The 22,112-nt window shown below is 46.8% G+C and overlaps 1 protein-coding gene across 5 annotated transcripts in view; it reads left to right on the top strand.

Annotated features, from left to right (window-relative positions):
• The window catches only part of LOC111951850 (ubiquitin carboxyl-terminal hydrolase 54-like), a 105,596-nt gene extending 86,660 nt beyond the window's left edge, over positions 1-18,936 (top strand). For 2 of the 5 annotated variants that reach the window (XM_023970108.3, XM_023970107.2), the window contains 13 exons: positions 844-1,012; positions 1,252-1,431; positions 2,646-2,822; positions 3,283-3,877; positions 4,021-4,154; positions 4,576-4,737; positions 5,334-5,453; positions 8,907-9,114; positions 9,956-10,920; positions 11,053-11,174; positions 13,273-13,404; positions 15,032-15,260; positions 15,888-18,936. In XM_023970108.3, coding sequence (XP_023825876.1) covers positions 844-1,012; positions 1,252-1,431; positions 2,646-2,822; positions 3,283-3,877; positions 4,021-4,154; positions 4,576-4,737; positions 5,334-5,453; positions 8,907-9,114; positions 9,956-10,920; positions 11,053-11,174; positions 13,273-13,404; positions 15,032-15,260; positions 15,888-16,519 — 3,825 coding nt within the window. In that variant the 3' untranslated portion in view covers positions 16,520-18,936. Of the gene's footprint in view, positions 1-843; positions 1,013-1,251; positions 1,432-2,645; positions 2,823-3,282; positions 3,878-4,020; positions 4,155-4,575; positions 4,738-5,333; positions 5,454-8,906; positions 9,115-9,955; positions 10,921-11,052; positions 11,175-13,272; positions 13,405-15,031; positions 15,261-15,887 lie in introns of those variants that run through there. The other 3 variants (XM_023970109.2, XM_023970110.2, XM_023970111.2) reach the window with 3 other exon arrangements.
• The last annotated feature ends 3,176 nt before the right edge of the window (positions 18,937-22,112 follow it).

Below are 22,112 nucleotides of genomic sequence, written 5' to 3'. Positions count from 1 at the left end.
AGGTGTTAGTTAGTTAGTTCCACACGCCTGGCCTGCTGACCCAGCTGTGGTGTATCTCTCTCAGCCCCCCCCCCACCCACTGGTCTGGGTCTCTCATCTCCTTTCTGACATCCCTTCTTCCCTTTTCCCCTTCCTCTATCTTCTCTCCCCTCTTCCTTCTCTCCTCTCTTATCTTATCATTGCTTTAGTCTCATAATGGCTGTGCTGTACGTTCACTCCTGGACAGTTGCACACAAAGTAGCGCTCTCTCTCTCTTTCTGTCTCTCTCTCTTTCTGTCTCTCTCTCTCTCTCTCTGTCTGCCTCTCTCTCTGTCTGCCTCTGTGTGTCTGTAAAGCCGGCATGTGAGCCAGTGAGGGTTTGAACAAAAGTGGCCTGAAACAGTGGATATCCCTCCATTGTTTATCTGYCCAGCTGGACAGGAGGGTGTGGCCAATAGAGAGCCAGAGCACAGCGGCCACCACTGTAGACACACACACACACATTTAGACTTTCAAACACACACTCTTGCGTTGGGAAAACCAGGTTGAGGTAAGACAGGGTTGGAAAATGGAGGGAAAGACTTTGCTTGATAACAACTTCCCTCGTGACTCTTGMTTCTTGCCCCTCTGGCACTTACAGACAGTTCATGTTTTCCAGTAAATATTGTACTGTAAATGTTTTGTTTTACTAACTCTCATTCTTATGTGAGCTCACTTGCATTGCTCTATGTGTAATTTTCTGGATGTTTCTCTGTCCCAACAGTTTGAGATTCACATCAGGGATGGGCTGAATACTCACATCTAAACACCTTTATTTTGATTTCCCTGGAAAGTTGTGACAGCGCTTTCCTCTCTTCCTGGTAGATCGGGCCCAAGTGGAAGGACGTGGTGTCGCGTTGCATCAAGGGCCACTATCAACCCCTGCTACTGCTCTACGCTGACCCCCGGGGGACGCCCGTGTCAGTGCAGGACCTGCCCTCCCGCCTGGACCTGCACCACTTCAACAAGGCTTACTACGACAGCGAGGACTCGGGTACGAGACGCCTCGCGTCACACAAGATCACTGCTACACACACAGGATGGCTGTTACATACTACGCCTGGGTTCAAATACTATCTGTTTTCTTTCAAATMGAACTAATGGAATAGTCCCTAAAGTGCAAACCCCGCCCATCTGGTACCGCGGCTTGTGTTATCCCATTATCTCTGCAGGCTGTCTGTGTCTGTTCCGTTGTCATGCTGACGTGTTTTGCTCATCATGTGTCGTCATCAGGCCGGGAGCCATCCATCTCAAGTGACACTCGCACCGACTCGTCGACAGACAGCTACTCCTACAAGTACTCCCACTCCCACCATGAGTCCATGGCCAGCCACTTCTCCTCCGACTCCCAGGGAACCGTCATCTGTAACCCGGACAATGATGCAGCCTCACACAGCAGCCTGGAGACCACAGGTAGGAGGCGGAGGAATTCAATTCAATTGTTTGAGGTGAAGAAAACATTACTTTGAGAAGCTCCACASCTCATTAGTGGTGGTGAGTTACGACAATCAGAAATACTATCAGCCCCAAATGGGCACATTTATAAGCCTACATTTGCYCGCAGGCCAGGTAGCTTAGGTCTACTTCTATGCGTAATCAGGTGCGCGTCCTTACTCAACATTGACAGTAGCGACAATGACTAAATTGACAAAACTGGAATGAAATACACCAAAACTTGTTTCTCACAAATGTAGCATAGGTTGTGTGCTCTGCAAACAATGTAAAGACTGTAATGATAATATATTGAATGCATTAACATAAATTACCATAACCAAACAAACATTGCAGATTAGAAAATTAACGGTAAATGTAATACTGGTGATCTATGTAATGGGGAATTGATAGACACTAACAATCAAGGAAAACAATTCACACAATGAAGTTATGAAACAATGAATGTTGTCAAATTGGCGGGAGAGAGCACATTCTGGAACGAGACGTGCTTTGTGCATTTAAGCCACACTCCCCTTCTTCTTGGACCGTTCCATCCCCGCGCCCTCCGCAATGGATTGTCTCTGCCTCCGCAATGGATTAGTTCACTGAGATAGGCGCGAATCAGACAGGTTTCTCGTGTGCCATAAAAAAWTTAMATATTTGCTGAATGCTCAACTAAACAAAATCTCGGTCGACCAACAGCCTATCGACCAGTCGACTAATTGGGGTCAGCCCTATTATATACATACACACAAACATATATATGGAATAGATGCACACACACACACACACACACACACCACACAACACACCACACACACACCACACACACCACACCACCACACACACACACACAACACACACACACACACACACACTCACGCAGACACACACATTCATACACACTTGACCACACACACACACACACATACAGTATACTCCCACGCATATACACAGACTAAGCTATATATTTATTCATGCTTTTACCTTGCACACATGCAACTACTTAGGATTATGCATGTAATACTCACCCCAACATACTGAGACAGTTTTGTATGTACTGTATAGAGGATTAAAGCCACAGCCATTACCCAATCATGTTAATCATTGATCATGTGTCATCATGTCTCGCATGTCCTAACCACATAAACGGTCATTCAAAATGTCCTCCCCCGCTTCTCATTGTTGCTAAGGCCAAGTGGCGGACAGTGGACCAGTGCAGTGCCACTCTTTGAGGAAAGGTGGGACAGTGGACAGAAAGGGCGGGGCCTGTGACAGGAGGCGGAGCTCTAGTCGTCCTCGCCGACTTGAGGAGAGGAGCCGGGGCTCTAAGACTGACGAGGCCACGTCTGCAGGTTACCACAGCGAGGGTATGCAGGAACCAATCACACGGTAGAACCAGGAGACTAGTGACCAACCACACAGCAGAGCCAGGGGACAAGTGACCTATGAAATAAGGGCATGATGGCTCAGGAGACTATATACTGTATCTAGAAACTTACACTTCATCAGAATCAGTGCCTCAGTAGTTCAAAGTATTTTGGTTTTCCAAATTTAACCAGAAGATCAGAATCAGGTACAGGAMTAGGGTATCGTGTAGTATACTGTAATATGTGTGTCCTCACCATTTTATTTTGTTCTGTCCAGTTATCAGTTATCACCAAAGTTGTCACTCACGTTGCACTTTCAGACCATTATTTTCTTGCTTTTTCCACCTCTCCCCCATCGACACATGACATCATACCACTAACGTCTTTATCTCCCGCTCTCGCTCTGTCTCCCTTCCTTCAATCTCACTCCTTTTCTCTCCCCTCTCTCCCTGGTTTCTAGGTGAGACTCTGAAAGAGCAGCAGGCACCACGCACCGCAACCAAGTCCTCCTCCTCCAGTCGACTGAGGGACTTCAAGGAGACCATGAGCAACATTATCCACAGCCGGCCCCTCTCCGCCTCCTCCTCGGGCTCCGGGGCCCTTGGAGGTCTAGGGGTTGAGCCGGGGGCCGCCACCAAGTCCAGAGACTGGGAGGCCGACAGCACCAGCAGTGAGTCCAAGTCCAGCTCCTCCGGGGGACGCTACAGACCGGCCTGGAGGCCCCGGAGAGAGGTCCTCAATATAGACAGCATCTTCAGCAGGGAGAAACGCAGACAGGCCGGGTATAGTCCCCTAGGGGCCACCTTGCCTGAAGACAGTGGGGCCCCAGCCGAGGGCTCCACAGGGTCAGTCACTGGAAAAGGACAGGGGCCCTTTGGTAATATGGCCTCTTCTTGGACCCTGCCGACCCCCAGGGGCCATAAGATGGAGCAGCAGCCCCCCAGGCTCATCCAGAGGATGGAGAGCGGCTATGAGAGCAGCGAGAGGAACAGTAACAGTCCTGTCAGCCTGGACATGCCTCTCAGCGAGGGACCCAATGCTGTTAATGCACACAGGTACAGTCAACTATTCATACCGTTATGACCACTATGAAAGATTCCAGATGACTGTAACTCACATATCCGAAAAAGGTAGAGTCACACATGGACATGGTGAACTGCGTATGACCTCTCCGTCTGTTTCCCTGCGTGTCTCTCAGGGACACCGGTCTGAAGAAGCCCTCCAGTTCTGGCTCAGGTCCATCATGGCGCACCGTGCCCAAGTCTAAGAGCAGCAGCGCTCTACTGCAGGATGTCAAGGCTTCATGTAGAGGCAACAGCCACGTAAGCCTGGGTAGGTCTGAGTCCGTGTGTGTGATTGTGTTTCCCACAATGTGTGTGGGAAAGTGTATTTTTACGTTGGATTTGGGTCTGTTTTAGGGGGTGTGTATATACATCACACCATGTTTAATGTGAATGTCTGCATGTTCACCATATCACACCATGTTTAATGTGCATGTCTGCATGTCTGCACCATATCATGTTTACACACTATTGTCTCACACGTGCGCTGCACATAATGGAATGGCATGTGACCCCTGAGCAGATGGTTTCTGTTCATTCATATCTGTGTCTCTGTGTGCTCAAAGTGTGATGAAGTGTACACACTGTCACTCCCCACACCTTTTCTTCCTTGATATAGAACAGGGAACGTTATAGAAAGCTGCGATATCAACGTGTTTGTGTGTGTGTGCGTGCGTACGTGTGTGACACAGCGGGAGAGGGCCGCAGCGAGCTGGACGAGCTGCAGGAGGAGGTGGCCAGGCGAGCGAGGGAACAGGAGTTACAGAGGAAGAAGGAGAAGGAGAAGGAGGCCGCCTTGGGGTTCAACCCCAGACCCAGCAAGTTCATGGACCTAGACGAGCTTCAGAACCAGGGTAAGGCCCCAGACACAGCTCCAGACCCAACCTAGAGAACAATGACTTGTATTAGTTGTTATGTGGGAGGCAGCCCTGCCCTGTGTGTGTGTGTGTGTGTGTGTGTGTGTGTGTGTGTGTGTGTGTGTGTGTGTGTGTGTGTGTGTGTGTGTGTGTGTGTGTGTGTGTGTGTGTGTGTGTGTGTGTGTGTGTGTGTGTGTGTGTGTGTGTGTGTGTGTGTGTGTGTGTATATAGCAGTTGTCTGAGTGCGTTTATATAGCAGTTGTCTGGTCTGAGTGCTCCCTGTTTAAAGCACCCTGAGTGGGTTGTCTAGTGGGACTTCTGTTTTCCAACACACACACAATAGGACATTTCCTCATTCAGAGGATTAGAAACATGTTTGATTGTTTGCTGCGTTTGTAGTGGAGAGAAATTGGATGAACTAGTGAGATTTGTAGCACTATTCAGTGATTTAGGTAAGTGGTGCTAGGCACTTGCGATTCTGAAGTGAAACATAAGTCTTCAGTTAACTCAACCCCACAGTGTGCCTTTTTTGTTTTAAAGAGCTTTTTTTGGTGCGTTTAAGGAGCTTTGCTTTTGGTGTGCGTGTTCTTTAGGCAAAGGGGACAGCTTTGAGCGGTGTGTGCCGGACGCTGAGGTGCTGCTAGACCAGTCTCTGCGGCTGGAGCAGGCTGGCGATGTATCTGCCGCTCTGMCAGTGGTTAGTGAAGCTATGTGTAAGTAGCCTTTACCTGCCTCCCTGTGCCTGCTGCCAGCCCAGTCGCCCCGCTATAACACTGTACCACCACCGACCTGTCTGTGTCCCTGTGTCTTTTCTATGTGTGTCTCTGTTGGTTCCACCTGTAGTCCTCACCACTGTTGTGCATAAGACAGCCATGCTAACTGCTAGCATGATGCTGGCCATGATAACTACTTGATTGAGGGAAAATGTACTTGCTACGACTGTGATGTGGTTGTCTCACCCAGTTACCTTAAGATGCCCTAATTGTAAGTCACAGTGGATAAGAGCGTCTACTACATGACTCAAATGTWWAAAAAAATATACAGTGGGGAGAACAAGTATTTGATACACTGCCGATTTTGCAGGTTTTCCTACTTACAAAGCATGTAGAGGTCTGTAATTCTTATCATAGGTACACTTCAACTGTGAGAGACGGAATCTAAAAATCCAGAAAATCACATTGTATGATTTTTAAGTAATTAATTTGCATTTTATTGCATGACATAAGTATTTGATCACCTACCAACCAGTAAGAATTCCGGCTCTCACCGAACCTGTTAGTTTTTCTTTAAGAAGGCCCTCTGTCCACTCCACCTGTATTACTGCACCTGTTTGAACTCGTTACCTGTATAAAAGACACCTGTCCAACACTCAATCAACAACTCCAACCTCTCCACAATGGCCAAGACCAGAGAGCTGTGTAAGGACATCAGGGATAAATTGTAGACCTGCACAAGGCTGGGATGGGCTACGGACAATAGGCAAGCAGCTTGGTGAGAAGGCACAACTGTTGGCGCAATTTTAGAAAATGGAAGAAGTTCAAGATGCCGGTCACTACCCTCGGTCTGGGGCTCCATGCAAGATCTCACCTCGTGGGGCATCAATGATCATGAGGAAGGTGAGGGATCAGCCCAGAACTACACGGCAGGACCTGGTCAATGACCTGAAGAGAGCTGGGACCACGGTCTCAAAGAAAACCATTAGTAACACACTACGCCATCATGGATTAAAATCCTGCAGCGCACGCAAGGTCCCCCTGCTCAAGCCAGCGCATGTCCAGGCCCGTCTGAAGTTTGCCAATGACCATCTGGATGATCCAGAGGAGGAATGGGAGAAGGTCATGTGGTCTGATGAGACAAAAATAGAGCTTTTTGGTCTAAACTCCACTCCCCGTGTTTGGAGGAAGAAGAAGGATGAGTAACAACCCAAGAATACCATCCCACACGTGAAGCATGGAGGTGGAACATCATTCTTATGGGGATGCTTTTCTGCAAAGGGACAGGAGACTGCACCGTATTGAGGGGAGGATGGATGGGGCATGTATCGCGAGATCTTGGCCAACAACCTCTTCCCTCAGTAAGAGCATTGAAGATGGGTCGTGGCTGAATCTGTCCACAGTGACAACGACCGAAACACACAGCCAGGGCAACTAAGGAGTGGCTCCGTAAGAAGCTTCAAGGTCCTGGGTGGCCTAGCCAGTCTCCAGACCTGAACCAATAGAAAATCTTTGGAGGGAGGCTGAAAGTCCGTATTGCCCAGCGACAGCCCCGAAACCTGAAGGGATCTGGAGAGTTCTGGAGGGAGGAGTGGGCAAAATCCCTGCTGCAGTGTGTGCAAACCTGGTCAAGAACTACAGGAAACGTATGATCTCTGTAATTGCAAACAAAGGTTTCTGTACCAAATTTAAGTTCTGCGCTTTTCTGATGTATCAAATACTTATGTCATGCAATAAAAGTGCAAATTAATTACTTAAAAATCATACAATGTGATTTTCTGGATTTTTTGTTTTAGATTCCGTCTCTCACAGTTGAAGTGTACTATGATAAAAATGACAGACTCTACATGCGTTGTAAGTAGTAAACCTGCAAAATCGGCAGTGTATCAAATACTTGTTCTCCCCACTGTATATATTTATAATTTTTAATCATGTTGAATGCTACAAGAAGGGTATTTTTAACCTTTGGTGTGAACTTGAGGGTCTATTGGACAACTATCTACTTCCAGGCACAGAGTCACTTGGTTTGAACCAGTCAAATGAGTAGTCTATACTGAAAGACTAACTTGTGCCACTGTATTGGAAGAATAATTTGCCGCATGTGTGTGCAGCATGGTGGTCTATATCGTTCCTAGCGATTTTAGTTTGTTACAAACCCAACTTTTTAGTGCCCTCACTGTAGCTCTTGTTTTATCCAATATTATGACATTTGTGCTTTCTGTCCTCACACTTCACTAAGGCTAAACTTAAAATAAAAGCCCATAAACACGAGGAGCAGTCTTGAATGAGTAACGACAAGGGAAGGGACAATTTGGTCTGTCTAAACACAAGTTTGAGAAGGTGAAAAGGTCGGCAGCCCTCTGTCTACCAACGTCTCTGTCTTGATGATAATGAAACGAGGCGAGTTGTCGCGCATGTTTACCCATGACGTGGTTACTAGCCTGCCTGCCTGGCGGTGCGGAGAGGGACGGGTCAGGGGGTGAAAGAGGGTGGGGAACCCCAGCGTTATGACAACCAAAAGTTCCCAAAGGCTAGTTAGGACATGTTGTCCTCGGTCTGTTATGTCACATGCAGTGAGTCTGTTTAGTATGGTGTGTGTGTCTCTTGGTCTGTTTTGTCCTCATTTCCTAGTATATCTGTGTATTGATGTAACTTTCACCAGTATCATGTCTCTGTCGTGAGCGTCTTGGACATTGATGTGTGTATTATCTCCTGACTCGTCCACGGAGGAATGCTCACAACACACTCTCTCACACACACACACCACCACACACACAACACACCACCCACACCACACACACACACAACACACACAACACAACACACACACACAGTTTTTCACTCAGATCCCGTTTCCCCTGTCAGGCACCCCAGTATACCCTTGTCCCACAAACCCCATTTCTCCGTTTAAGATCTACAGCAAGTCAAGTCGAGTACTAAAAGCGTCTGAACTAAAGATATTTCGCCAGCTAACCAAGAAAAATTGCTTCTGTATTTCTCAATTCAGCTGCCACGATACAGTATGAGTCAAAATACCAAGGAACAGCCTTTAGTTTCTTCTCAGCCTTCTTAGATATTACGCCTAGGGAAGGGCTCAGCTTAAAACCATCAATTTAAGTTTTTGGGCTTAACATAATTCACTTTGATTAATTTAACATTATTCGATATGATTTAACCATTGTGCCATATGAACAGAATCTTTTAAGAGTCACTGTGGATATTCATTTCCCTAGCTTMTGTCCATTTTAATGTACCAAGTGTGGTGCCCGTTTGTGTTTTCCTCGACCCCAAAACCCTCCCCTCCCAAACCCCACCCCCATTATTTCAAGTCTAATCCTATGATTTAGTTTTGTGCCAAGTGTTTTTGCATGCATCTCCATAACTCAGCTCTTTATTTTCTGCATTTTTCTTTTTTTCTTTTCTGCTTTCCTTCCCTTTTTTTTCGCCCTGTAGCTAAACTCAGGCTTCCCATGCATGAGGGCGGTGCTAACACTCATAGCAGGACAGTGGCTGAGGCCCGGCTGCAAAAGTGCATGAGGAGAGCGCGGGGCCTGCAGCAGCGCATGCAACAGCAGCAGCAGGAAGACAGACCCCAGCAACAGGATCAGGAGCAGACAGAGGAGCAGGATCAGCCCTGTCCCTGTCCCCAGGGGCCCCCCAGGTACCAGCACTGTCTCCTGTCTGTGTCCTGTGACTCCRGTCCTCCAGCTGACCTGCCCTGTTCTGCCCACACTCCTGGCTGAGCTCCTCATGTGACTCTGGAAGGAGTGGAACAAGGGATCACACAGTCCTGGTTTATTCTTTAACATGRAAAATGCCTTGCAGGTAGTATAGGAAAAATACCATTGATTTATAGGTAGAAGTTGTGTTCAATGTGCATACAAAGCGAGAAATGCTGTTTCCTTTCATTGAACCTAGGTTATTTAAAGTAGGCTTAAATATTTGGAGTTTTATCAGTTTGCTGATGTTATCCTTCATCTATCCATTAATCCAACATATTTTTTTCCTAACACACAATTTGACTCTTGTGTTTGAAGATGTACMAATATTTGCTAAAGCCACATCGTATTCAGTGAAAATGCAGCTGACGCTGCTGTGTTTTGTGGAGGGAGGGTTGTGTGTGTGTTTACTGTTTAGTCTTGTGGGGGTTGCTGTGAGGCCAGGAGCCAGGGGGGTCCACAGACACGAGTGCCTTTCCCAGGGGTCCGGTTCTGAGCCAACCCAGCCGTCCCCTGGGCTAGCCTGTACCAAAGTCCATAAAGAGTACATCTGTTACAGGAACATGACACACGTTCACAGTCATCTCGCTCACACGCACAGTAAACTCACATACCCGCACACACACACACCCACATACGCACCCACAACCACACCCACACACACACGTTTTAGACCTACAACACAAACTCCTCCTCTGTTTCAGAGCTCAGACCAATGAGAGATGCCTGGCCATGATTCACTAACCAGCCCATAACGTGAGCCTCTTTCCTCCTCCTTCCTAGTGAACAGCCTGTCCCAATCAAAATACTGTTGATGGACGTCCAGGAGGACCAACCGCAAGCAGTCCTGGAAGCCACCAGAAGCATGCCTTCTCCTCTCCACGTTAAGCCACTCCCCTCCGGTAAAAACTCACTCCCTGAGCCCTCGAGCCACCCCCCTGTCTCTATGCCCCCAAGCCCTCACACAGGGTCAACCACAGGAGGGTACGTGGCGGAGGCGAGGGGGCGCTGGGAAGGACTGGATATGTCAGGCGTGCTCCCTCATGTGAGACCTCTCCACAAACACGCTGCCATGTCCCTGCCTGCCCTGTGCGTGGACGGCTGGGACGAGAGACATACTGAGGGAGGCCATGACCAGCCTCCAGCTCTGCCCAACTACAAGCCAGCTGCATCCCCACACTGGAACAGTAAACCCGCAGCCCAGACTCTGCCCACCCCACACCCCCACTCCAGGACACCCTCCCCAGTCAGCCACACCTCAGAGGAAAGGGGCCACGCCAACATGGAGAATGCCTACCCCAGACGGCCTTCCCTGTGCCCCTCTCAGCCCCCTCCTGCCCATCAGAACCACAGCMCCCCTGTCCCTATCTCCTCCAACACCTCCAGGCTCGGTCCTCCTCCCCCTCCCACCCGGAACTGGTCCGGCTTGAGCCTGGGCCGGCCTGATGCTGTCGACTCCCCTTTCTACACCCCTCCCACAGACTCCCACTACCCTCCACCCGCCCCCAGCCGACCAGGGCGGACCCCTTCCCCGGCGTCTGGGGACTACAGGTCAGGAGCCGCCATGCCAGTGGATCACTGGGCAGAGAACGTGACCCGCTTCTACAACTCCCAGCCTGCCCCTGTGGTGGGGTCGCCCTGCGAGGAGCTGTCAGAGTTAGACTCTCTGTACCAAGCGAGCCTACAGGCCCCCAGCTTGCCCCGGGCCCCACGCGGAGTCAGCCCCCAGCCCACTACGAACAAGCAGCGTAAGATATTCACTGACCAGTGACCACTGTTAAAAAAAAAAGGGGGGGGGGACTGAGAAACAATGATTGAGAAAGAGTAAGTGGGCGAGAGCTGTCCACCCCTAATACTGTGTCTCTGTGTTGTATCTGCAGCGGCTAGGAAGCTATTGTCTGGGCTGGCTGCACCTGGCCGCTCCAAGACTCCCACAGCCGAGTTAGAGAGACATGCCTACAGAACGCCAGGCTACACCAGCAGCCCTACACAACACTCCAAGGTCAGTATCCACGTGCTGTGTGTACGTTTGTGTGCATACAGTGCATTCTGAAAGTATTCAGACCCCTTGACTCTTCCACATTTTGTTACATTACAGCCTTATTCTAAAATTGATAAAATATTTTTTCCCCCTCATCAATCTACACATAATACCCCAAAATGTCAAAGTAAAAACAGGTTTTTAGGAATTTTTGTTAATTTATTTAATTTAAAAAAAATGAAATATCACATTTCCATAAGTATTCAGACCCTTTACTCAGTACTTTGTTGAAGCACCTTTGGCAGTGATTACAGCCTTGAGTCTTCTTGGGTATGACACTATAAGCTTGGCACACCTGTATTTTGGAAGTTTCTCTCATTCTTCTCTGCAGATCCTCTCAAGCTATGTCAGGTTGGATGGGGAGCGTTGCTGCACAGCTATTTTCAGGTCTCCAGAGATGTTCGATCAGGTTCAAGTCCGGGCTCTGCCATTCAGAGACTTGTCCCGAAGCCACTCCTGCGTTGTGCTGTTGGAAGGTGAACCTTTGCCCCAGTCTGAGGTCCTGAGCGCTCTGGATAAGTTTTCATCAAGGATCTCTRTGTACTTTGCTCCGTTCATCTTTCCCTCGATCCTTACTAGTCTCCCAGTCCCTACCGCTGAAAAACATCCCTGCAGCATGACGCTGCCACCACCATGCTTCACCGTAGGGATGGTGCCAGGTTTCCTCCAGACGTGACACTTGGCATTCAGGCCAAAGAGTGCAATCTTGGTTTCATCAGACCAGAGAATCTTGTTTCTCATGGTCTGAGAGTCTTTGGGTGCCTTTTGGCAAACTCCAAGTGGGCTGCCATGTGTCTTTTAATGATGAGTGGCTTCGGTCTGATTGGTGTAGTGCTGCAGAGATGGTTGTCCCTCTGGAAGGTTCTCCCACCTCCACAGAGAAACTCTAGAGCTCCGTCAGAGTGACCATCGGGTTCTATGTCACCTCCCTGACCAAGGCCCTTCTCACCCGATTTCTCAGTTTGGCAGGGCGGCGGTTGGTGGTTCCAAACTTCTTCCATTGAAGAATGATGGAGGCCACTGCATTTTGGGGACCTTCAATGCTGCAGAGGTTATTCCGCACCCCTCCCCAGATCTGTGCCTCGACACAATCCTGTCTCAGACCTCTACAGACAATTCCTTCGACCTCAGGGCTTGGTTTTTGCTCTGACATGCATTGTCAACTGTGGGACCTTATATAGACAGATGTGTGCCTTTCCAAATCATGTCCAATCAATTGAATTTACCACAGGTAGACTCCAATCAAGTTGTAGACACATCTCAAGGATGACCAATGTAAACAGGATGCACCTGAGCTCAACTTTGAGTCTCAAAGCAAAGGGTCTGAATACCTATCTAAATAATGTATTTCTGTTTATATTTTGAATAAATTTGCACACAAAAATAAAAACCTGTTTTAGCGTTTTCATTATGCGGTATTGTGTGTCGATTGCTGAGGATTATATTTTTTTCAGTCCATTTTAGAATAAGGCTGTAAGGTAACAAAATGTGGAAAAAGTCAAGGGGTCTGAATACTTTCCGAAGGCATTGTATATATGTGTATGTGTGTGTGTGTGTTGGCTAGTTGTGAGATTCAGGGCTGTGAGTGGTGATGCGTGTTCAAAGCTGTGTGTATCGATGTGTGTTGAGGCTGCGTGTAGTGATTTGGTGCAGATGTGCGAAGGCTGTATCTGAGTGACGTGTGTGGCTGGACTCGCATGTGTTTGTGTCAGCCCCTGTGTCTGTACAGGCATGTGTTTGTGTCAGCCCCTGTGTCTGTACAGGCATGTGTTTGTGTCAGCCCCGTTGTCTGTACAGGCTGTGTTTGTGTCAGCCCCTTTGTCTGTACAGCGCATGTGTTTGTGTCAGCCCCTGTGTCTGTACAGGCATGTGTTTGTGTCAGCCCCTGTGTCTTGTACAGGCATGTGTTTGTGTCAGCCTGTGTCTGTACAGGCATGTGTTTGTGTCAGCCCCTGTGTCTGTACAGGCATGTGTTTGTGTCAGCCCCTGTGTCTGTACAGGCATGTGTTTGTGTGTGTAGGAGGGCGTTTGACACGATGTGTCTGTTGTTTCCCTGTAGCCTGGGTCATGTGAGCGACCACTGGGAGATGACAAGAACTACAGTGCTGAGAACCTCCGTCGCATCACCCGCAGTCTGAGTGGCACAGTCATAGGGGGACGACCGGAACACCTCGCCCCCTCCCGCAGCTTCGTGAGTCACACACACACACACAAACACACACACAAACACACACACACACACTAGTGCTAAGCGATTAACCAAAATGTCTTTTTTTTTATTAAACAACTGAGAGAGGGTGGTTCAATTACTTGAAGTCACTCTGGATAAGAGCGTCTGCTAAATGACTAAAATGTAATTAAATAAATAACATTTTGTTCGTTTTTTTGTGAGCTGAATGCGCCGTTTCTCTGGAGAGAAATCATATCAAGCACGAGAGACATCAAATAAAGAATGAACTGTGGGACGCTGTAGGGAGTTGAAGACTCAATAGGCACTTATTCAACCTAGTTCAGTGCAGAAAATGTGGTAATTAACTACAATGACCAGAATCCATTGCACCTCGTCTTCCCATTCCCACACAGAGAGGAACGTAACCAACACAGTGACGAGAGGGATAGACACAGTTTGTGACTCGAGGTAGCTCTACCCGATTGATAGTTGTAGCAGTCTTGAAACCTACTAAAATAGTGATTTTGTCAGACAGCTCTTCAGCATGGGCAGCTGTGGCAACCCAATGATCACGGCTACCCTTTTCGAGCCAACTAGCTAAATAGTATGACTCGTTGGGGAGCACAAAGATAACGTTAGATGGCTGTCTGGCTGCTACCTCCTGACAGCCAGACAACCGTCTAATCTAATCACAACTGAAATATTTGATTTTAGTAATGTTCATAATAAGTGGTAAGCAGTAATGGGCTCTTATTAATTGTTTTATTCTGTGTTAGAGATAATGGAATGTTTTAAATGTTTGGCTTTGGAATTTAAATTACAAAGGTCATATTTCATAATGCATTTAATGTATAAAAAAAAAGAAGTGTTTTAACCTAAATCGAAAAACGTGATTATAAAAAACAAAAAAAACGAAATGCCTTTAAAAAACACTAATTGCTCAGCCCTAACACTCACGCACGCACGCACGCACACACTCACACACACATACATACACACTGTGCATACGTCATACACACAAACACAGAGCCTTACACGCAAGCCTCAGTTCCTGACTGGGGAATGCCACAGCTGTCACTCCCACTCAGAGCTGCATGTGTTAGCTTTGGCGAGCACGTCATTACATCATCATGTACCATCAGTGTACCTTATCATCGTCACACCTCCGTCGCAGTGGATATGATTGTTTCATACTGTCATACCTCCATCTGGTGTTCACATAATGTAACTGCCGTGCTGGAGCCTCTAGTGGTGTGATCTTCACTCAGCAAAATGCCAGCGGCGGAATCGATAAATAATCCATAAATCATTCAGGTAGTCCATTAAGCTTTTAACCTTGTGTTCAGCTTACTTTCTTTGGTTGAAGAACAAAGACCAGCGCTAGACATGGTTCTGTTGCATTATATGAATAGATGGTGAGGTTTGTGTTGCCATTTGAAATCCTGACTGTGTTGTTTTCGTTTTGTTTTCATTTGTGGGTCAGCCGTCCCTTGTCAACCTGTTTTTTAACTCATCTGTTTTCCTCTCATCCTCCCTCTCCTCTCCTTTCTGCCTCTCAACTGCTGGGTATTCTCACCTTGTGGTGGATCTCTCTCTTTCTCTCTCTCAAACTGAACCTCGTTCTTTTTTCTTTAATAAAAAAAATAAGGAGCCCCCAGTTACCAGGATGCCAAAGCATGCGGACCCCCGAGTCACCGCACGTCACCCTAGCACGTCCTCCCTGCACCTCCCTCCCTCCTCCACCCACCTCTCTCCACCCGAACCCCAACACCAATACGTCCACAACAACCACCACTACAGCCCCCCAGCACTGCCCCAGCACCCCCCTCAGCAGGCAGCACGGCCCCCCTCCTCGGGGCCCTATCTGGGACGCTCAGGTAACCGTCAGCCCCCTCCACCTCCCGTCATCAAACCACAGCACCATCATGGCCCTATCAGACGTGGATCACATCACACTCTCACTGTCTGTTATTCCTTTTGTTGTCTCTGTATGTCTGGTCACACTGCATGGTTGAGGTGATTCAACGCCAGCGGGAGCAGAATCTATTTCTGGGTGTCCCAGGTTGTTCAGTCAATTCTCACATTGAAACTTCATTGGGAGGAAGGATGTTTTACATACTATTTACATTTGTGTCACAAACCATTTTTGAGAAAATCATGATGAAAGTGGSCATTTTAGGCCCATTTTAGACCTATACATGCCTCCTGTAAGACATAATGATCTGTTAATCGTACGTGATACAGACAACATCRTGGTGTCATTATACTACTTATAGTGTTCTCTAACATATGGAGTATGTCTAGATTCTGAAATATGCATTTTCACAGTAATTTATTCAACATAAATAAATATTAATATAAATATCTCAAAACTACCCTTTTGAAAAGAAAATGTGACAGGAACAAATTCACAGAGCTCTTTGATTGTACATTGTGTTTCCCGCTGTGCCTGTACTGGAATAGCTAGTTCTCTGCTCTGTTCTAACGATGATCTGCCCCCACAGGAGATCACCAGAAGGGAGACCAGTTTCTGGCTGTGTTTGACCGGGGTGAAGCTTTCTCCCGTGAAAACTACCACAGTGTTGCACTGAGCTACGGCACACTACCGCGGGCACCTCGCAGGACACCTCCATCCGGGTCCTCCTCTCTCCCCCAGRCCAGGGAAGGAACCGGCCCTGGCCCTGGGTACTACAGCCACCCAGACACGGGCTACGCRACCCTCTCCCACCCCCGCCGTTCTGCCCCCCCTAGAGGCACCATAAACGGCTACAGGCAGCCCCTTCAACCCAGCAGGATCAACGCAATCCTACCCACCCGCCTACCTCCCCAACACCACCCAGCCTACCACCAGCTGTCCAACGAGACCTCCACCCAGCCCCTCCGCCTGGACGTACCCCCGGATGTTGACTGGAGGACTCCCGACTACAGGATGGTACCACCGTCCATGCCCATGCGGGACCCCCACCCCCTCCATCAGCCCACCCAGAAACCTGACCAACCTCGAATYAGGGCCTCATCCCGTGGCCCCGGTAGTGCCCCACTTTGTTCCCTGTGCCAACAGCTGCCCACCGAGCCCTCCCGCCACTACTGCCAGTCCTGTTGGGCCTATATGGCCCGCTTCCGGCCTGCCAGCTGATCCAGCTCACCGTCACCCTACAAACAGACCCAGTTCACTCCCAACACACACCCCCTCTTTCTCTKTCMGTCTTCTTTCTGTCTCTGTTCCCTGTTGGGCTGTAGAAGTCAGACTCTAGTCCTGAGTGTTAGGGAGACTAACAGCGATCTTGGGGCACGTTGTTCTAGCAGATTGTGGCCCTTTCGCTTCCCATCAATTACTGTCTATAGTATAACCCCGCCCCAAACCTCTTTAACCAGACAGGCCAACCACTATCTGGTCCTAAACCTGGTCTATTTCGATAGAGTTTATGTTTAGCCTCATCTAAGGTTGTTTAAAGATGGTGTGATCCAGAGCGATGCCAACAACAGGGGAAGGTGACAGAGTCCAGGCTGGGTAGAAGGGGGTTGTGAAAGCCTTGCACTGAGTGTCCACTGAGGTGGATGGCGAGAGGCATTGTGCCTCTTGGAGTTTAGGACACCCCTCATTCCCCCGTTGACACATCAGCACCAATGCAGCTGCAGGTTTAGCGGTTCCACTGATGTTCCCAGGGGTCACGATTAAACCCTTTGAGGAAGCCTGTTACAGACAAAGACTGAAGACGGACGTTGAGTTAACGGGGTGGGGAGGTTTTTGTTGTTGTCAGTCATGAATTATTCTTTAACAGGTATTAGACAGTGAAATGGATGCATCATAAGGCTTCTTCCTCACACCAACCCTTCCCTGTCTGGATAGGAAGAGACAACACCTTCTTCTCTCCTCTCCTCGTTGTATACTGACACTAAAACAGGACCTTCTGAGCTTTCAGATTTATTTACTTACTGTACTACTGTATTTATCATTTTTAGGGTGCCCTGGGTAAGTAGTGTATAGATTGTCAAACTAATCTTTCAGCCTCTGTATATACTCTGCCATAGACCTGCTGTACTTTGCATTGTTTCAACTAGCTAGCACTGTCTGGTGATTAGAGCCCTCTTGTAGAATGGGCCTGTGTGTCTCTCAGTTAGAGAGGGCTAAGGACCCTAGACTTTTCTCTTGAGGCTTTCCACGGCCCTGCAGCTATGCACGGTTGTTCAGCACATCTACGACTGACGGAATCACTCGGCTTAGAGTACGTTATAAAGTAATAATGAGATTTTCTTAGTCCAGTGAATTTACCTAACTGCGTTTAAACAAGTTTAGTTCACTTCAGAAGTGTTGAGATAGTTTTATCTGTTGCTGTTTTATTTATATTGACATTTCTCCCATTGTTACGGGAGATTCTCAATGTTATTAACCGGTTTTTGTACTTTTAAGACTTGGGGTATTTAGAGGATGGTGATCTGGAGTGCTAAGGAAGTACAGAGGTTTAGACTCGTAGAGAGAATGTAGTGACAGTGTACTTTACAGAGAACATATATGGGAACTGACTTTCACGCTGTGTCAATGCAATGGCTTTTAGCAAATCGTACTTGTTGAATCTTGAACGTTAGACCCATTTAKATTTTTTCTTGATGTTTTGTCTTTGTGATGCGCCAACACCGGGGATGGCTAATTAGTTCCTAATTGAAATCTCAACCCAAATATTACTAAGACGCTGATTTATACAGTAGCTCTGGAATACAACAAAAGCCAACTTTGTCTCGTTTTTTGAGGCAGATTTTAGATCTGATGATGTAAACTTATGGATCATTAGAGCCCCAATTACAGTGAAGTCGCTTTTTTGGCTTGGGAGGAAAAGCGAGCTACAGCCTTACAAAATACACTTACGTTATCTACAATCTGAAATGGAGGAAATTACTAAATGATGTTTTGTTGCTTTCTACGATATTGCTGATTTGTTTTGGAATATTTGTACACGTATTTTTCTACACTGTAGATATGACTGAGGAAATATGAAGAGAATGGAGCTTAATGAAGAAAGTTGAGTGTCTTAAGATAAAACAATTGCTAAAATCATATGGTTAATAAAGAATTTAGGATGCTCAACTGCAGTGCAATTCACCGGGTGCGAGTGGTGTTGTCCTTCTTTGGGGAAAACAGTCTCTGAAACAGAAATGTAATTGGATTGTTGCAGATGTTAAACACTTAACCAAAGAGTGCCACTTTAGTGAGAGTCATTTTGATGAAAAGGAATTAATAATCCTTAGTTTGTGTACATTATGCAACACTGCCCCCTCGTGGATTGGCAGRAGAAGAGCAGGTGACAGGTGTCCATTTTCTTTTATTTAACATGCTAATAAACAGATTCTGCGACAGCTGAACAGTGTAKATTTGTGTACAGATAATGATATCCTTCGAACTTAAATGTTAAGAGGATGTGTTTTCTTGGTAATATAAAGGAAGGGTTGACAGATTTCCATTTTGGACTTAGTTTGTAAATGCTGTGCTAGCAGATGGAACTTGTATTTTTGCAATAAAGTTGTTACAAAGTGCTCCAAACAAGAGCAGAGTATGAAGATTGTCTGTTTCTGTGTGACTATGCTATGTTGTAGGCTACAACTAGGGCCCAGCGTTTATCCATGTCAGATCATGTGATCAGGAAAAGCTCCTGACTCTAAGATGCTCTATAGCCCCCATACTCAACTGGCGGACCGCGATCAATACGGACCGTATTGGAACATTCTGGTTTCGACCCCATATCATATAAACACACATAAGACAAGCAAAAATGTGTAGAATTGCAGAAAATMAGCTTTAAAACAGCAAAACAAATATTCCTGCCCTGTAAAAATGTGTAGAATTGCGGGAAATTAGCTTTAAAACCCCACAATTTTCACTCCGCCAACAAGAGGGGTGTGAACAGTTTGGGGTTGCATGGGTTGCGAGGTGGGGCTTCATTACTACACGATAAATGACAATATCCATCCGGAAATGTGTGTGACAGAACCTTCTCAAATAGTAACCGTTCTCTATAGGTTAGTCACTCACTGACCTTAGTCGGTGTTAAGATTATATGACACTTCTGCTTGTGGCCAGTAAGGCTGAGAATGACTACAACAACGTCCTGCTCACTCCTTTAGTAAAAAAAAAAGCGCCCCAACTTGAGAATTTGGACAAATGTCAAATGAAAGAACAGCTAACTTAGTGCTTGCTGACTTTTACCTCAAATTACAGTGTGTAAATACCAGTGTTTGCACATGAGAATGCCTTCGTGTGTGTATCTGTCAGAGAAAGATACTTTTAATCTCCATGTGCAGCTCTTTCTCAGCCAGCCTTCAGACTGCAGGGCCTTGAATGAAGCACACCTGTCTCTTATACACATCTAGATGTGTATAAGAGACAGGTCACTCACTGACCTTAGTCGGTGTTAAGATTATATGACACTTCTGCTTGTGGCCAGTAAGGCTGAGAATGACTACAACAACGTCCTGCTCACTCCTTTAGTAAAAAAAAAAGCGCCCCAACTTGAGAATTTGGACAAATGTCAAAAGAAAGAACAGCTAACTTAGTGCTTGCTGACTTTTACCTCAAATTACAGTGTGTGAATACCAGTGTTTGCACATGAGAATGCCTTCGTGTGTGTATCTGTCAGAGAAAGAGACTTTTAATCTCCATGTGCAGCTCTTTCTCAGCCAGCCTTCAGACTGCAGGGCCTTGAATGAAGCACACAGTACAGTGAACAACCAGAATATAATACACCCCYGGAGGCGCAGAGGGAGGGAGGACTATGAAAATATATATATAGTTTATATCCTCCCGCTGAAACTAACCCTGTTGGGTGAGGACAGTTTATACTATACACTGCWGTCTAAAGTATGGTCACGGTTACAGCTGGAGTGGCTGTTTCCACTTCATTGGCTTTGCTGGATTTGCAGGATTTCATTCCAGCTTAGCTCTAAACCTGATTTAACGAATCAGCCATTCATGGGCTGTGCTCAGAAGGATGAAATGTTCAGAACATTCCAGATAGAAATGAGGTGACACCATTACCTTTTCTCCAAAGGGTAATCCACACAGCATATTTCTATATAAACGCTTTGTAACCTTGCATCCTCCGTCCGTCCTGAATAAGCTCAAGGTCTTGAATGTAGATCAATGTTATGTGGAACCAGGCATGTTAGATCTGAGCTGGAACACATGTCTGCATAGTGCACACAGCTGTCAGGACTGCCCTTCTCTGCTCTAGTGGGTAATATACAGGGATTTTCCTGTTTTGGCTAGTTAAGATGATCTCTGATGAGATATTCTGTTAGCGACCCATAGAGTGTGTCCAGTATATTACCTCTGCTCAGAGGCAAAACCATAGTGWGCCTACACTCTTAGAAAAAAAGGTGCTATCTAAAACCTAAAACGGTTCAGAAATGTTGTGAAATAGCACCGTTACAAATAGAAATCAAACTGGATGGACATCAGAAATAGAGGAAGGACTAAAAACAAGCCAAATATAACTATTGTAAAAGAGATTGTGTCTGTAAAATGTGTATAAGATGTATAAACTGAAGGTAGAAGCCTAAGTGTTATTGATTATTAGTTTACTCCAATTGGGGGAGGGGTGGTAGGGTTTGGGGAATAATACAGGTATGTTCAAAAAAAAAAAAAGTATATGTATGTATGTATATACAGTGGGGAGAACAAGTATTTGATACACTGCTGATTTTGCAGGTTTTCCTACTTACAAAGCATGTAGAGGTCTGTCATTTTTATCATAGGTACACTTCAACTGTGAAAGACGGAATCTAAAACAAAAATCCAGAAAATCACATTGTATGATTTTTAAGTAATTCATTTGCATTTTATTGCATGACATAAGTATTTGATCACCTACCAACCAGTAAGAAGAATACCGGCTCTCACAGACCTGTTAGTTTTCTTTAAGAAGCCCCCCTGTTCTCCACTCATTACCTGTATTTAACTGCCACCTGTTTGAACTCGTTACCTGTATAAAAAGACACCTGTCCACACACTCAATCAAAACAGACTCCAACCTCTCACATTGCCAAAAGACCAAGAAGCTGTGTAAGGGACATCAGGGACAAAATTGTAAGACATGCACAAGGCTGGGATGGGCTACAGCAGACAATAGGTAAGCAGCTTGTGAGAAGGCAACAACTGTTGGGCAATTATTAGAAAATGGAGAAGTTACAAGATGACGGTCAATCACCCTTGTCTGGGGCTCCATGCAGATCTCACCTCGTGGGGCATCAATGATCATGGGAGGGAGGGATCAGCCCAGAACTACACGGCAGGGACTGTCAATTGACCTGAAGAGAGCTGGGACCACGTCGGTGCAAGACGCAAAATCCATTAGTAACACACTACCCCATCATGGGATTAAAATCCTGCAGCGCATGCAATGTCCCCTGCTCAAGCCAGCGCATGTCCAGTCCCGTCTGAAGTTTGACAATGACCATCGGATGATCCAGAGGAGGAATGTGGAGAAGATCATGTGGTCGATGAGACAAAAATAGTAAGCTTTCTTGGTCAAACTCCACTCGCCGTGTTTGGAGGAAGAAGAAGGATGAGTACAACCCAAGACACCATCCCAAACCGTCTGAAGCATGGAGGTGGAAACTCTTCTTTGGGGACATGCCCTTTTCTGCAAAGGGACAGGACGACTGCAACCGTATTTGAGGAGGATGGATGGGGCCCATGTATCGCGAGATCTTGGCCAAACAACCCTCCTCTGCTCTCC

Source organism: Salvelinus sp. IW2-2015, linkage group LG25, assembly GCF_002910315.2.
Source record: "Salvelinus sp. IW2-2015 linkage group LG25, ASM291031v2, whole genome shotgun sequence".
Classification (NCBI taxonomy): domain Eukaryota; kingdom Metazoa; phylum Chordata; class Actinopteri; order Salmoniformes; family Salmonidae; genus Salvelinus; species Salvelinus sp. IW2-2015.
The sequence above is the reverse complement of the archived record's forward strand: the minus strand, read 5'-3'. Positions and strand labels throughout refer to the sequence as shown.